We start from the raw sequence: 17,894 nt of genomic DNA on the forward strand, positions 1-17,894 counted from the left end.
ATGTCCTCTCATCATGTCACTAATTGCCTGGCAGAAGAGGCCGACTCCCACCTGGCCACAGCCTCCTTTCAGGCAGTTGTAGGGAGCGATACGGTATCCCTTGAGCCTCCTCTTCTCCAGGCTAAACAACCCCAGCCCCGCTGCCACTCCTTGTTTGGCTTAGTCTCTAAAAGTCATATGTGTTGTGTTTAAAACTGACAGGGGCTTTCGCACATGATTTTGACTAAGGGGAGTTGAATTCAACCATCAAAATAAGAGCATAATATATCTGACTGATGGCAGGTTCAATATGTTAGGATAGTTATGATGGGATAGTTGATAAGCCTTTTTTGGGGCAGATATGCTACTTCACAGGCATTTCATGATTCCTATGGATCACACAGTTGAAAAAAAATCTGTCAGAGATCAATGCCTCTTGTTATGAACATATTAATGAAACAAAAGATCTATGCAGTCACAATAATTTAATTTAAAAGTTAAATCTGCTTAAAATAACTTGTGATGATTTTTCAAGGGGTACTCTGAAGCCCTATAGATGTAATTAAACTTTCAGCTTCTTAGAAATTGGTGAACAAAATTACCGGCTAAATTTTGGAAAATAAAGAAAAATCTCTGGTATTCCGTCTCAAACTGAAGACTAATTGAGAATATGACTCACCACAGCTTTATGTCAGTATAAATATCATTGATTTCTTTGGAACTACATTAGCATAAAACAGATGTAATATGTTGCAGAGTAACAGGCAGGAGTTTATGGCACAATTATGCTACTTTTACTAAAACAAATGATTGCAGCAGATATTCCTTGGCTCCATTTAGTCACAGTTGACTGTGATACCTTTCTTGTAAAAGCTCTGCTGTTTTGTTTGACTTTGTCTAAACAAATGAAGTTCTGCAAAGCAACAACATACATAAGAAATATCTGTTCTGAATTTTGGTAGGAAAGGGATTTTTACTTGAGGATTGTTATGTAGCAGTGTATTTGGGGTGGAAAGATTAAAAAAAAGCCTGAACTAACGCCAAAAAATTCCAGCTTAATTCATTACAGTAGAACAGAATTTTAAATTTTTCTTTAGATTTTGGTTATTTTTTCATTTCATTACATATGTAAAAATTTTATATGATGTAGTTGTTTTTACATATTTTCTGTGTCCTTAATCCTCCTCCAAGGTTTAGAGTGGACAGTGTTTAGTTCATTATTCATTCAAAAGCTTGCTAGCAAATATTTTTTTGTTTTCTATTTTGAATATCTCTAAGCCACGGTAGTTTTAGGGGAAGAGTTCGCTTGTTTGTTCTGAAGAATGCTTGTTTCAAGGGGCAGTTTGAGTGCTTGGTTTTATACCTCTTCCAACATTTAAAGCCAGTTCAGTATCAAAAAGTGGAAAGGAAAGAAGTGGTCTTGTATTCTGCCAAGGCATTTGTCTGGAAAACAGGGTATTTGGGTTTGGCATTTGGTGTTTGGGGTGGTCTTCTTTGCTTTTGGTTTTCTCTTTTTTGTGTGTTTTTGTGTGTAGGGGGGAGATTTTACATAGCATTGTGTGCTTGAGTTGATCTTGTAGGAGAGATGTGCATTATCAGAAAATGATTAACTGTCACTTTGCTGTTTACCAAGCTTTTTCCCAATAAAGGTCTACAAAAAGGGCTTAAGAAAAAGAAGAAGCATAATATAACTTTCTTTGCTAGAAAGGTAGCCTGTGTCAGGTCCTGGATGCATCAACAAAAAAAGGTTAAGGATGCCGTATAGGAAAGATGCATTGTTTGCACTCTCTAACTTTCTCCCTGGATTTTGAAGGTCATTTAAAAACTCATAAGCTTCTTTGCCTTATAAAAGTTAGAGGTCTTTCTTGGAGAAATTTCTGAGCTGACAGCATCCTATAATTAAGGATAGCCTGAACCTTAAGTGAACTGCCTCTGCAGGAAGTTTTCACATCCAGGCTGTATTTGAGGGCATTGTTTAGGAAACAGCTCTGTAAGCCTCTGCCAGAAAGAGAAAAAATCCAGCAACATTCATTTCCTTAAACAGACTTTTAACAGGGATTTTTAGCAGCATGATGGACATAAAAAGTAGAATTGAACTAGGAAAAAGATAATTCAGGAAAAATAATAGGTATGTGAGAATGGCTATGCTCTAAAACAGAAAGTTCCATTTCCTGTCCCCAAAACAGATTTGTGTGAGAACCTTTAAGCCTTTCTGCTTTGATTTTTCTTTCATTAAAATGAAACTTTAATATTTCTGCCAAACTAATGAAATCAGTGATGTCAGCAGGAATACAAAAATTAAACTGAAAGAAATAAACATAGTCAACTATGCAGTATTAGTACATTAAATAGTTAGAGACCCAAATGTACTTTACTACTTTCCTTTGTGAGTTAGGTTTTTTCACATCTTTCCAATGTTTTCTTTCATGTTATTACTCGATGGAAATGCATAGACTGTCAACAGATCTTGAACACAAATCCAGTACTATCTTCCTATTATAAGAATAGAAGAATTCATAAAATATCTCTAAGGAAATTTCTGATACCTTATTGACCTAATCAGTAGTAGACATTTGCAGCCAAGATCACTGAACAGAAAAGGCTTAGATTGAAGAAAGATGCATGGTGATAATTTTTATCATTAAGCAATCATGTAAATAAAAAATACAAAATAAATTAACTGGATATTTTATTTTGTTTGTTGAGGTTTTCTCTCTCTTTTCTAAGTAGCTCACCTTGGCTTTTTTAATTGTTTTCACAACTATATTCACTTTTCCATCATACATTTCACTTATTTTATTTAAATACACAGGAATACTCTGAATGGCTGCTTTAAGGGTCTCCCCTTCACACACAGACGCATGAACTTCCCTCAAGTTCAGCAAGTCCTCACAGGCGGTCCTGCCGTGAACACATCAAAGGGATGTTGCTTACACATTGAACTTAAAAATTCGACAAACTTTCTTATCTCCTACCAACACACCTTTCACTTCAGAGTTGGTAGCAGTAGTGCTTCATGGTGTTCAAAAATTGTTCAGCAGTGGAGTTTCTTCCACTGCTTAAATCAGACCTTTATACCATTAGGACACCATTAGCCATCTGTCACTAAAATGGGTGTTTTACACGTTCAGATGACACCCATTAAACACGTATAATCTCCCTGAAAAAGCTGTGAAAATACTCTTCCTTGATCTCCACATTTAGTGCCATCTAACCTTCCCATCACGGTGTCATAGCTTACCCCCGTCCGGGAGCTCATCCCCGTGCAACCACTTGCTCACTCCCCAGCCAGTGGGATCAGGGAGAGAACTGGAAGGGTAGAAACGCTAGAAAACTCACGGATTGACATAAGGCAGTTTAATAGGAAGAGCAAAACTGCGCATGCAAGCAAAGTAAATCAAGGAATCCATTCCCGCTTCCCATGGGCAGGCAGCTGTTCAGCCATCTCCAGGTGTATTGGGTCTGGCTGAGATGGAGTTCGGTTTTCTGTAGCAGCCCTCACAGTGCTGTGAGGGACTGACGGCATCTGCGACAACCAAACCCCGCCTCCTGAATACACCTCCAGGGACACCTGGAACTCAAACAGTAAATTAAGGCGCTGTGACAGGAACTCAAGATGAGATAAAGGTACTGCTATTGTCCGAGTGTTATCTCAGACCTGGGGAGGAGTGTAGTGCTGAGCATTTGCATGTGAATTCTCACCTCTCTTGTACACTTTTGCTATTAATATTGTTACTGCTTCTGTATGTTTTCTTATCTCATTGCTGTTACCAGTAAACTGTTCTTATCTCAGCCTGTGATATTTACCTCTTGTGCCTCCAATTCTCTTCTCCAGCCCAATGCAGGGGAGGGGGGAATGAGAGCATGAAATTGGAGAATACCATTCCTAAACCACAACACTGACACGTTTAGGTATTCAGTGTTATGTTAGGATGACTAGCCAAAAATATAAGTAATTTTCCAGTTTCAAAAATGCAGAAACATTGTCATTTATTAAGGATTCGTGAAGTCATATCCTCTTGCAAAAATTGATTTTTTTTGATTGAAGCATTTTATCATAGAACTATAATTTATATAACAGTGCCTCTTGCGGACCAGTATGTTTAAGAATAAAAAATTATTGAGAACTTGAGCGGGTAGATTGTATATTATTTACTTTTCTACATTTGGGAAAGCCTTTTAGATTCAATCTTTTTTTCCCTCTCTGAATCATCTTTACCAAGATATCCCCAAAATTTGACTGTATTTAATTTACAAATATTTTCTTTCTGTTTGTAGGAATGTTTGATGTCCATTTAACTTATCCTTTGAGGTTAAAGTATATATACTGAAGAATCTTATCCCTTATGTTACTGAATCAGGCATGCCTATAGATTAATCCAGTTTAGGTTGCTTGATTGTTCAATTAGATTAGATGCAGAATAGGAAAAAGCAAACTGAATTATTGTGCCTTTATCCATCCCACTCAGCCATCCCACTTCAAGAAACATAGAATCATGCATGGAAAAAGAAGCATTTTTCTTGATGGTGGACCCTCATCTATAGAGAAAAAGGGAGTTATGTCCTTTGTCACTGAATGTTTGTTCTGGATTAGTTAACCTGGCTTCTACAGGGTTAGAGCTAATCTACAGGGGTGCTCACAGCAGGTGTGAAATTGCTAAAGCCTCCCTCCCAGCCAACTCGCTTCATTACCTTCACTGAAAAGTCACTGAAAATAAAAAACCTTTTTGGCCTGGCCATTTTCCAGTTGGTCACATTTGCAGGTAAAGAAGTGGTACCTGTGATGGTTTCCCTTCTAGCTGTCTCCTGCTTCACTGCACTGCCACACTCAAGGCTTTTCTTTCTAGTGGTAACAGCTATCTGCAAGAATATTTGCCACTCTTTCTGCATTATTGCTACAGGCCTATCTGTTAAATCTGAAATACTAATGAATCATTAAAAAGGGTATTAACATATTTGCTGGCCCTATATGTGTGTCTTATTCTTCACAGTTTTATAGCAATTTCTATTAAAAAACCTCATTACAGAGGTTATTTTGACATGCTTTGAAAGAGCAGCATTCATTACATATTATCTATGTATTGGAATTTGGGAAATTAATGCACCAGGAAATGAAATGACTCACCCAGGATCTCTGAAGATGTATGTTCAACTCATGATTAAAATCCAAGCTGTAGATCTGCACTGTGTTTGCTGCACAATCTTTTTTGCTGGTTATCTTTTGGTTTTTCTTTGGTTTTTTAAATCACATCCTACAGTTTTACATTAAGCTGGAAAATGCTGCTGTGCTGTTTTTGTTGTCAAACTGTAATTGGCATTTAGCCAATTACTTTAGTTAAATAGAGCTTGTTTGTGAGTGTTCCCTCCCTTTACTTTGGGGTTCAAAGGATGGAGAGAAACTCGGATAACTGGGAAAGAAGAGCCAGGCTGTGGGGAAGGATGAGCAGAGAAATGGAGAGGCAGAGAACTGCTCAAGTGATGGAGTGACAGTGAGATGTGCTACTGAGCTGAGCAGCTACTGCTGCTGCTGCTGCTGTGAGTCTTGTATCCACGAATGGTCAGAGATAGGTGAATTTTCCCGCCTTTCAGTGCAGGCGGGGTCGGCAGAAAAGAGGGTTAGAGGTAAGGGACGAGTGAGGAGAGGCTGTGAGGGAGCTGCACATTGGGCTTTCCCTCACATTGCCTGCTCTGGTATGCCTACTGCCCAGGTGGGTAGTGTGGAGTTGGTACGTATTTATCTTTTTATAGATTACATCTTCTGTAAAAAGTTGATGTTTTATGCGTCTGCTTCCCAATTATCCCAGTGGAATCAGCTTTCACAGTGCCTACAGCTTTCTGATTTACGGCTTTCAGATGTGTTGCCCTCGTCTCTCTGGGGGACTTGTACTGATGTCCAGAGGGGACTTCAATTACAGCCTTTAGGGGGAGACCCAGTTATGCCCTGGTTACAGAATATTTTTTTAGCAGGCATGATGAGGGATCCTGTCCTTGGGGCCAGCTGCTCAAGAATTCTTGACATTTGTAGTAATTGTGTCTGTTGTAGAGCAAATAAATGTCTTTAGACATCAACATATCATCAATACTTAGTCATCATGTGGGGCTAAAAATTCATTTCTTAACTTCTGTTTTTCTTTCAGTGCCAGATGGAGAGAAATGAGCAAGAGATTCAGAGCAAAAAAATTACAATTTATCTATATAGACAGATAAGTGAAGAATAATTTTCATTTAAGGGAATATGTCTTCATTTTGGAGACTTTCTGCATATATCTTAGCTTTAGTTTGAGAAAACAGATGTGTGAAAAATTTCATTTGTAATAATAATAGTAAAGAAATTAACATATGTTTATATTTTTCATTCCGCTTTCAATTATGTGGAACACCACTCATCTGTAAACTACTATATGCACATGTATTATTGCATAAAGGATAATATTTCAAATTAGAGAGGTACTTTCTTTTTTTGCCTCTTCTGCAACTGCAATTTGAGAACTGCTAGCCAGGAGGTTAAAGATTTAAATGTGGGATCTATATAGCTCCAATGCAGCAGACTTAAAGGCTGTAATGCCACAGAGCATCCAGGAATCTGACCAATTTGACTCATAAATCCTTTCAAATACAAAATCTGCAGTACAGTATCTGAAGCTTCCCATTTCCTGCTTTTCTTATCAGTAATGCTTCTGTGTTTCCTGAGACAAGCTAAATGTAAGTTAATCTTTTGATCTCTTTGGAAAGATAACTTTGTTATGCAAATAAAATGAGGCTCAGTCTCCAGTTCAATTCTCTTCCATTTAGATTTTTATACTGAGCATCTGATGGACTACTGACTATCTAGGTGTACCTTGTGAATCCAGATTTTGGATTGGCCATGACAATTTGAATTGCTCAATTAAAATATAAGTAAGTAATACTCTTAGAAAATATGAAGCTGCTTAAAAAAACTGTGTCCTGTTGTACGACTTTATTAATCCTCAAAGCCTGCACTTCTGTGAAGTTCCAGTCCTTGAGGAAATTCCCTGAATATTGACGTAATTGGAATAAAAACAATTCACAAATGAAGAAACAAAGTCAATAAAAATTTTAATGAGGAGGCAGTTGTGTTAAAAATAATTTGGAAAACTAAGCTCAGGCTTTTAAGAAAAGATTTTGCATAAAATATTTTTCTATATTTTAAGAATATTTTTGATTTGTAACATATCTGGTGAATCTCTGAGGGTGGTGAGGCACTGGAGGAGTTTTCCCTGAAAAGTTGTGGGTGTCCCATCCCTGCAAGTGTTCAAAGACAGGTTTGATGGGGCTCTGAGCAAATTGGTCTAGTGGAAGGTTTCCCTGCCCATGGCAGGGTGTTGGAACTAGATGGTCTTTAAGGTCCCTTCCAGCCCCAAACCATTGCATGATTCTGTGATTCTATGATTCTATGAATTCAAGGTATACAACTTCCTCATAAACAAAAACCCAATCCTGTTTAGGGCAATACAGTATCTGCAACAATTGCACTTACCTGCAATTGTGACCATGATTTCACACACAGGAAAAAATAGGAAGTCACTTGTAAAAGCAAAAAACCAAAAAAATCACAAGGAAAGAAAAAGGAAAAAAAAGGTCAAGGTTTATTGACTTTTCACACTGAAACTCAGATTTCTTCTTGCCCACATAGTCACTCTCCATAAGAGGATAATTAATAAAATACTTGAAATTTCTGTGAAAATTGTTTGTAGATAGCAGGAACACAAGAAGCATGTCAGCTTAAGATGATTTACCAAAATCTGAATATCGATCTAATATCGATATCCAACTGAGACAGATAAAAACTCTCTAACAGTTTAGAGCCAGAAAGTGCATGTTTTATTTGGCGCCAGGCTCTGCGTGGGATAGCTCCCTAAGATGCAGGGCCCCGATACAAGCAAACACAAAGCTTTTTATTTCCAAATATTATGAATATCCAAAATACAAATGCATATTCATAGTGTTAGCACCTCCTATTCTCCGCTTCGTATGGAAATGAGCTTACATGTCATTAAGCATGCGTAGTGTGCATTCTGAATTGAGTCAGTGGTCTTGAATTGGGTCAGTGGTCCTAAGGAAGATGAAGTAACTCATCTTCCTCACTTTGACCTTTTTGCCTTTCTGAACTTTAACAATCCTAATTACTTTTGTGACCTCTAAGTTTCCTCTTGCATGACTTTTGAACAGGTTCCCACCAAGGGAGGAAATTGGTAATTGTCCTTGTTCCATACACCAACTTATCAATGTTTCTATTCCTCGTTCTAAGCACAGCTAAACAAACATGCAAATGACAGATCATCAGTTATTTGGTAATCAGTTACTAACATCTTAAAACACATTACAGGTCCAGCTCTCCTAACTATTTTAATTAACTCTCACTGGGCCCAAATTCCTTCCTATTCTAAATAATTTCAACACAGCTAGCCTATAACTAAAATCTTTATGTTTCTTCTAAATCTATGTTTCAAAGAGATTGTGAAGAGTAACATTTATAATTTTTTTCCTAAATTTTGAGGAAAAGACACATTATTATTAATATATTTATATAAGCATATTACCTTTTGTTTCTAAAAGTAAGTACATTCAGGTAGTACAACTTTTTGAGTTAAAAAAGGGTAGAGAATAGAATTTCTTTATTGCTTCATCATTTGGTAGATTCTGTTTGTTGGCAAGGTAAGGTAGAAGTAAGTGTAACTGTAACAATGCCAAATTACAGTGGCAAAATGGAGCCATTGGAAACATTGAAAACCATAGAGTTATTTAAGTTGGAAAGGAACTCTGTGTTGTATTATCCTAAAAGATGCCTAGTGTTATACAGATAAATACATGTAGATTCTAATTTCCAATCAGGTTGTTGCATTTTGGAAGGTGTTTTAAGCAGCTCTGGTGCTGAGTCCTGCTCAAGCTTGTGCCAGGCTATTACTCACCTGAAATATTAACTTCTATTGTCAGCTTTTGTTCAAATTACAGTTATTTATTCATTAGGGAATTCTAATGGATTGATTCAGACTTAGTTTTGACTTCAAATTAGTCATATTGTTCTAATTTCAAAGAGCTCCATAAAACTATGGTTTGCTGAAGTGCAAAAATTCCTGCAGTTGTCCCAAGAAAAATCCATTAAAAATGTAAGAGTGAGGCTTGTTTTGACAAATTTCAGCATGAGTCATGAATACTCAGGATTCTTACACCTTTGAACAAGAGTTTTCAAGCTGCATAATTTTGATCCCAAAATAATATCTCATGACATATTATTGCAAATAAATTCTCAAACCTTAAGATGTTACTTTTTATAACTAGTCACAGGCTTATGACCCATAGAAACTGTCTTATCGTCTCTTTAGATTTTGTACTCCCTGAATAATAGATAAATGTTGAACTGGGGTGTCTGAAAAAAACCAGTTCATTTTGGACACATAGCATGGAAAATTCTGTTTTCTTCTGGTGATGAAGCCTAAAGACCCCTGCTTCATCAGTTATTATAGTATCCATGCATCTTGCTATAGATTCATTAATAATGGAAACTTTTTTCTGAGATTTATTTTGATTGGAATTTAGACAATTTCTGATGCAACTCCACTGAGGCCTCCAACCTGGTGTTTCTCAGAATGTGAAAGTAAAAAGCACGTAGTGATTTTCCTATTGCAAAAGTGAAAATATCCTGTGAGAGGGGCACTTGATGTGCAGAGATTGAATAAAATCATGTCACACTGTAGTCACTGATTCCATGTTCTTTGAGAGGGACCACACAGTTCTTTTTATTTATGGCCTCTTTTTATTTATGGCCTCTTTTTATTTATGGCCTCCAGCTTTGTGGAAGCAAGGTTGCTTTCTTATTCCTTGCTAGCAGCTTTCATTTTTTTATCATATCACGACAGTTATGATCACAATTCACAAGTAGGGCTTGTACGAATTTTAATGGCTCAGTGATATTCACAAATGAGAAGTAAAAATAATTTGTAGGTTTTGGGTTTTTTTTAATCAAACTTTTTTTTGCAGTGTTTTGCTTGTAGTGTGCCAAAGTTGTTTCTGGGCTTCTCTGTAAATTTAATTTTTAATTATGTTAATTCTGAAACTGAATTTCTGTGTGTGCTTTAGCCAACATGGAAGCATAGTTTGCAGATTCTTCTGCAAAGCTTACTGAGAAAGTGAAACTGCAATGCATGTATCAAAAAAAAAAAGAAAAAAGCTGTGATAATCCAGACATCCTGGATGAAATGTAACTCATAAGGAAAATACAGCTGTCTTGCATTCAATCTATGGCATACATACCAAAGACAAGTACGATAGAAGAATTTATTTTGAAAATAGGGACAAGTCCTTATCCTTCATCAAGACCACCTTGGAAGATGATGATCTCCATTAGAACTAACAGTTTCTCCATTGTAACTAACCCAGATGGAATTTTGAAAAAGGGAATAGAAATTGCTCAGAGTAATAGAAATTGCTCGGGTTATCAAATATCTCACTGTTTTTTAAATTTCAGATATATGCAAGACAGAAATCTATGCCAATTCAAGGAGCATCTGGCGTTGCAACTTTTTCTTTAAAAGGAAACTTTTTTAAAAACAAAAAAGGGAAGAACGAGAGAAAGAGGTCTAGCTATGCCCATGTAGTTTCTGTGTAGCTGTTCATGTACTTTCTGAAAACTCTGTAATTACCTGACCACTCATCCAGTTTGGTTTCCCTTTCAACCCTATGACTAAGAGGAGAAAGAACTCTTTCTAGTAATTTTCCATTCGTGCCTATTCAACATGGGTCAACTGAAACCTGAAGACTTAGAAGAATCATTATATACATATGAATAGAATGTACATGTATATGGAATAGCCTTCAAAAGATAAGCAGCTTGTCTTATTGTTTTGTTGATTGTTAGTCTCAATGTAGAAAGATTATACTCCTCTTTCCCATTCCCCAGAGTGAAAATAGATGCCATTCAACATTTGATTGTATTTCCCAGCTAGGTAATAAAAGATTGAAAGGCAATTTCGGTTCCTAGCATTTGAAAGACAAGCAAAACAGACCTCTTATTTGGTTCAGCCCCACCTGACTTCTGGCAGTGCAAAGCCCTTATTCACAAAGGGTTCATTTTCTATAAAATTCTGAAAGTTAGATGCAGTAGAGATTTGGAAGCTCATTTAGTTCTTTTTCTGGCCAAAGCAGCATTGATATCAGCTGTTTGTTCCTGGATGTCTCTGCTAGAGTTAATCTGAAATGATGCAAGAAACAAGGCAGTCACCTTCCTGTGGGATGTTCCTCTTCAGTCCAACACCTCTATTAGGCAATCACCTTACAGGTTTGGGTACCCTGTAAACCACACAAAAAGTGGATTTTGTATCAGAGGTAAGTTTTTTTAAATGATTCTGTAGAGTTCAGTATTCTCAGTATGTGGGATTTCTCTCTTGGTTTGAGCACACTAAAAATGAAACCTTAATCAACAGCAAATCCTTCATGTTTCAAGTATGTCTATTTAAATCAACTACGAAGGGGGATTATAATTTTGAATAGAAATTAATCCTTTTCCATTTAGAGAATCAAGATTTCTGAGAAGAATCCTGTTCATCTTCTGGTAGACATGTATAAACACAATCTTTATAAACCCTGATCTGAAAAGAGTGAAGTGTATCACCAGTGAAGATAAATATTACAGCTTCAGTCTACACTGCAAATTAAATATGTTATTAAAACCAGAATCTAGAGAAGGCATTTATTTATGAAGTAGTTCTAGCAGAACTGTTGTCAGTCGGGCTTTATCTTACTTTACTAGCACCTTAGTCAGTACCAAGTATTTTAACTCCTGGATGACATCTTGCTATGATTAAATAAACAGTAAACTTCAAATTCACATCCATGTAGCCAGTATTTTAGCTTGCTGCTGACACCACATATATATTTTTTTCTTCTTTGTCTTCCAACCTGTAAAATTAAGACATTGATGTTCATCTTTAAAGTGTTTTTTTTCTTCACTGGGGTAAGAGTGTTGGGAAAGCTGAGTGTTAGTCTCATAATTTTCCTGTATATGGATCTTGTTCTAAAAGATTAATGTAAAAAATAATTGAGGTCCTGGTATATTAAGTGCTTTTTAAGGTGTCTTTTTTTGATGGAATAAAGAAATCTGGCCAACATACTAGAATGATCATTTTGTAGGTAGTTAAACTTTTTTCCAATTACAGTGTGGTTTTTTTGGTTAGGATTTATAAATTATTGATTCCCAATAGTCATTACTTTTCTAAAAGCATTAATTTATCTGCAGTCCCCCAGCCAAATAAACAACTCACTGCAAAATCTGTTTCTTCTGTTTATAACAGTTAATCAACAAAAATTTAATAGACTAATTTTTTTTTCTTGTGATTTGCATGGTGTCTAATGGTTTGTTCATGCTTTTAGTGTTAAATATTGATTGGCTAAGCTAAAGCTGTGAAGTGTCTGCCTTTAAAGCATGCAACTTTGTGGGCACATATTCAAAATGAAACTTAAGCTTGCTCTGTAAATAGGCACAGTAAAGTTAAGTAGGTATTATTGAGGTTTTTGTGTTAATCAAAACTGAAGTCTGGTTTATAATTTAAATCACGCTACCAAGGCATTGAAAATTGCCAGGATTTATCTATAATGACCTGTTACTGTTGGACACAAAGATATTCCTGCACCAACTTAAGCAGGTAACTATGCCATTGAGGAATCTGCAGTGCATACTTCAATGAAGGCTGCCAGCAGAATATAGATGTAGAATATATGACTGGCTTTCAAAATTTCCATTGAAAGGAAATAGCAGAAATAAATGGAAATAATGCCATATGGCATTATGCTCGTGATGGAGATTTCTTAAGTAGACTAAATGTGAAATGTTCTTCACATGTCAATCATATCTGCTGGCATTTACATAAATTTGAATAAAGTATCTTGGATTAACTTTTCTGTCTTGCAAAACAATGAATATTTCTGCACTCAGTCTGTTCAAAGTTGCACTAATGCTCCATTCCTGGTAATCAACAGAGGTTGTGAGTCTGATTCTGCTTTCCCAGGTGCTTTGTATAATTTTTAAAAGTACAAATACCAAGTGAGTGAATTTGGTGTGATTCTGATTTGCACAGTTCGTATCCTTGAGTGCTGATGCTTAATGAGTAAAGATTTCAAGGAGTGTCTAATGGTCACAGCAGTGTCACTAGATCCAGAAGCTCAAGTGGTAGCAAAGCCCTGCCACTACAAGATCAAGATTTAAAAAAGGTTGGGGATCATGGCTTGCTTTTCAAAACAAAAACAGAAATAGGAGAAAGAAATCAGGTATTTGAAAAACATTAAGCATGTTTTTCTTAGTATTTTGATAATATCTCTATATATTTCCCTTTAGAGTGTCTTTATAAAAAGGCACTCTTTCATATGTGATAAAGACTCTGTTGAGTGAATAAGAGGTCACAACAGATTTGTAGTGTAAGAGGAGTCAAAATAATACTGGAGAAATTCTGTTTAGGGCTCTCCTTGTGGCTGTCTGGTCACAGAACAGCAATTTACCCCACTGTGGTCTGGGTGGGGTGAACACAGTTCTTTTTCAATCAGGGACAAAAGTGAGGGGAAAATTTAAATGGCTGAGCTGGCATAAGGACCTGAGATCCTAGGAGACCCAGGAGACTATAACTTTCATTACAGAGATCTCGTCTTGGTGTATTGTCCTCCTTGTTGGCAGATGGAAGACCTTAGAATTGGTGATAAATCACCACTTATATAAAATTTTTGATGCAATTATTCTAGTGATTTTTTTTTTTTTTTACTAGATGTGGTCTTAGCTTAGTCCTGGAGATTTATCAGAATATATAATAAAAATTTGAAGACATATATTGTTCCTTTTGCCTTGAATTTTGGCTGAAGGTTTCCTATGGCATTTGTGAAATAGGTGAGAGAGAACCCTTGCAGTCTGCACAATGTTATCCATGCTTTCTTTACAGTTACTGAAACAGACTGACAGAAAAGAAATAATATTCAGGATATTATATCAGAAACTTCACATGTTATGTAGCTACAGGATATTCTTACAAGTGGATACAGTGCTGAAATCCTTCACCATAATTTCAAAGAACTTGAGAGTTCGTGCTGCCTCTTTTACACATGAATGTATGGGTAAAGAACACTCTAGTTATCCCACAGGAAGGTACTTGCCAGCTGGGTGAATCTGAGGCTTCTTTTTTTCCCTTCCTGCAGAGTGAGCATATATCCAACAGTTTTCAGAACTGAATTCAAGGGACTTTTTTTTACCATCAGTGTTCCCACATTTTATGAGTCACAAATCCTCCTGCACTAAGCAGACAAAACTCATACTTTCAGCAAAGAATTCTTTACATATATTCTAAGATTATGTAAGAATAGTCAGTATCTTTATTCCATCATTCTTAATGAACAGTTTAAAAGTGATCTGTAGTTTCTTATGTACAATGCTTAGGGATGTATGTCTGAAGACTGATTTTAAGTTCAGTATAAAATGTGAGGAGCAGAGATTGAAGTCACTACTAATAGAAGAAGCATTAGAATTGGAGATGTCACACAGGAATTGTTGATCATCTAAAAGATGTTAATTCATGCACTTGCTGCCTGGAAGAAAAGGTATTTGAAGCTGCAGGTGTTGAAACTTTAATTTCAAACGGAAGAGTGTAGAGAGACCAATGCATTTGGACAGGGCTGTATGGATGTGCATCTTTAACTTTCCATCCCAGGTGATCACTCAAAACACATTAAACAACTGTGACATTTCACCAGTTGCCAGCCATGTATCTAACAGCTGCAAAGCAGCAGCAGGAATTCCTGCAATCCTTCTTTCTTTTGTTTTAAGCTATTAACTTTTGCAAAGAAATGTATACAGAGAAAGGATATGTTTCTAGTCTTTAGCACATCGAAAAGAAGAACTGAATGAAATTTATGCAGGTGTTGGAAAAAGTATTGGGAAAATTCATTTTTTTCTTCATATGATGTGCATTGTCTTTTTCTGATTTGTCCAGGTATGTGTTTACCTTTGGTCACTTGAGGTATGGATACATTTGTTTACTTCATCCTTTTCCAGACCAGTCTTCAGTCCTTTGGTTCTGTTCTGTTCTGTTAAAGCCATCAGTACAAGAGTTATTCATCTGTGATGGGATTTTTCTAAAGTATGAATAAAGTATCAATTTACAGAAAAAGAGTTTAAGGAATTATTCTGCCCAGGAAATTCAGGTTTTGTCATGTCATCCACTTATCTGCCTGAAAGTTCTTTGTTGTTTTTCAGCCATATTGACTCCATGAGGCATTTTAATGAGGATGTATAAACAGAAAAGCTAAGACAAGGACAAAAGACAAATATTGGGTTAAAAGTATTATTTCCGTTAATATCTGTACATCTAGAACTTAAGACTTCTCAAATCTGAAGTGTATTCCTGTCTTGTTCCCAATCTGGCAATTTAAATTATCCCAATTAGTGATAATTTACATGCAAGATGTCTTCCAGGTCCAGTGCTGTGTTGAACTTAATGGGTTTAATTCAGGCTCCCTGTACAGACACTACACCAAACTTTCTTCATATTACACTCTCATATCTGTGATGATACATGATGTACCATTACTACTTGGTTATAACTTTCTATTGTCATTGCCCATAATGATAATCTTACCCTTTTCTGTCTTGCCCTTATGAAAGTATGAAGAATTTCTTTGTCAGCTGCTGTTCTGTGCAATAGTTTTCCCATTTCCAGACCATGGTATTAATGCCTCCTACACAACCACAAACTATCCTCTGACTCATGCCGCGTTAAGAAGTACTGATAAGTTCAGCTGGCTTCATGTGCTTCACACATCCTTCCAAAACCACTTGGCCTTATTAATAGTTAGCTCTCTAGGCTGCATTGCTTCAAAATGCAGTAGTCCCTGAATTAGAGTTTTAAAATTTTCATTGAAATGTAATTAGAATATTGATTATTTCAAATTTAACAGAAATGGAAATGATTCAACATAGGCAAAAACTGTCTTAGAAGCAAAGTAAATCAATTTGTGAAGAGCTTTGTGATGCAGAACTCAATCAGCCAAAATTGGATCAGAGATCTTAAAACGGACGATAAGCAAATTTACAATACAAATTTAACTTAAAATATAAAATATAATAAACATCATTAGAGAGATCATAAACATATTGATCTACTATGCACCATGCTTTTGCTACACATCTTGATGGAAAGTCAAAAGTCTTCAGCAATGAAGAATTATATGATATATAAACTATTTAATTAAAAACTGCCCTTTATGGCAGAACAGTGTTGTATGTTTACTTACATTGAAAACAAATGAAGTTATAATTACCTGGAATATTTCTGTCCTGTGTTTGTATATTTGACTTTCAGAACTGTTAATTTTAAGAAGAATTTCTATATACTTGGAAGGCTCTGTTTATTTTCTCAGGAATTTCATTTCAGTTAGGTGTTAGAATAGTATTAGTTTGACTTTAAAATTTCCATGCTATGCTCTGAGTAGAATGGTGAAAATATTATTTTGATGTTCTTAGTGACTTCTATGTCCACAGTGTGAATTATTCAGAATTTCATAATTTGTTGGGTGTTTTTTGTTGGTTTTGGGGGAAGGTGGTTTTTGTTTTTTTGGTTTTTTTTTTTTTTTTTCCTGTTTTAATTGGAAATTGTGGGGTTTGGGGCTTGTTTTTTTTTTTTAAATTTGTGAGTAAATTTGTGTTTCTGTCAATCAGTGACAATAGACCATTTTCTCAGGGGATATGTTTTGCAAGAAACTCTGAATAAGAATGGAAGTTCATTAATAGAGTATTTAAATGCCAGATGTACCATGAAGTACTCCCATTTTTTAAATAGAGTGATCAACCTCTTCTGTGATAGCAGAGACAGAGCTTTTCTATTCTTGGCTAGTGTGATGATATCCATGCCACTCAGCACTTACTTCTATATTAATGCTCTTCTGCCTGCCAAGAGCAGCACGTTGCATAGCTTTTTTTCAAGTCCCTATTCACCTGAAATAACTTGCTTTCTATTTATCTCTGTCTCAATTTAGAATGTGATTCATAGGTCTACAGTGAAAAATTATCAGACTTTTAAAGCACATGGAAGCAAGAACTAATCCTGAGGGATCTTCATTCTTTGGCTCTTAGATGCTGAGCTCCCCAGAGCCAGAATTATCTCTGTATCTTACACGGTGTCAGCCAAATTGTCAGCACCTAATTAGAAAGCAAGAGGATGGAGACAAGTGAAGATGCCTTTTTCACACTTCTGCTGTGATTATTGACCTGTTAAATGCTGCTTTTCTTACTTTTTATCTTTTATGATGAACTAAAGATTGGATACACCTTCAGTATAAAACACTAAAAGGAAAGAAACCAAACCAGTTGGGAGTACAAGAGATATCTCCTCTTCCTTTCTGAAGGAAAAGCTTAGATCAAAAGGAATTGTGGAAAACTCAGGCTGGAAGAGACATTGCAATTTCGTCTGATCAATCTCTGCCTTCTGGGGCAGGAGAAGCATATCCTTAATGTGTCTGAGGAATTCCCATGTTGAATATGTATGGCTAAAACTCGTGAGGTCATACTACAGCACATAACCAGCCTTACAAGGAGATTTTTTTCCATTATATCAAACCTAGATATCTCCTGGTTAATAATGACTTTATTAATTGTAGTCCTCGAAAAAAAAAGAGAAAGAAAGTGTCATGTTACCAGCCTTCATCCTTCATTTTTTTGCCCAGAGAAGTTGTGGATGCCTCATCCCTGGAAATGTTCAATGCCAGGCTAGCTGGGGCTCTGAGCAACTTTGTTCAGTGTAAGTTGTCTCTGCCCACTGCAAGGGGGTTGGAACTAGATGATCTTTAAGGTCCCTTCCAATCCAAGACATTTATGATTCTGTGCTTCTGTGATACCTCTGCACTAAACACAGTTCTTTCAACTTTTC

General features: G+C 36.1%; 1 protein-coding gene across 1 annotated transcript in view; it reads left to right on the forward strand.

Moving 5' to 3' along the window:
• The window catches only part of CD226 (CD226 molecule), a 34,780-nt gene continuing 16,886 nt past the window's right edge, over window positions 1-17,894 (forward strand). Inside the window, 5 exon segments of the mRNA XM_048289165.1 lie at window positions 1-93; window positions 10,095-10,148; window positions 10,150-10,202; window positions 10,204-10,342; window positions 10,344-10,411. Coding sequence (XP_048145122.1) covers window positions 1-93; window positions 10,095-10,148; window positions 10,150-10,202; window positions 10,204-10,342; window positions 10,344-10,411 — 407 coding nt within the window.

This window comes from Corvus hawaiiensis, chromosome 30 (assembly GCF_020740725.1).
Source record: "Corvus hawaiiensis isolate bCorHaw1 chromosome 30, bCorHaw1.pri.cur, whole genome shotgun sequence".
NCBI lineage: Eukaryota > Metazoa > Chordata > Aves > Passeriformes > Corvidae > Corvus > Corvus hawaiiensis.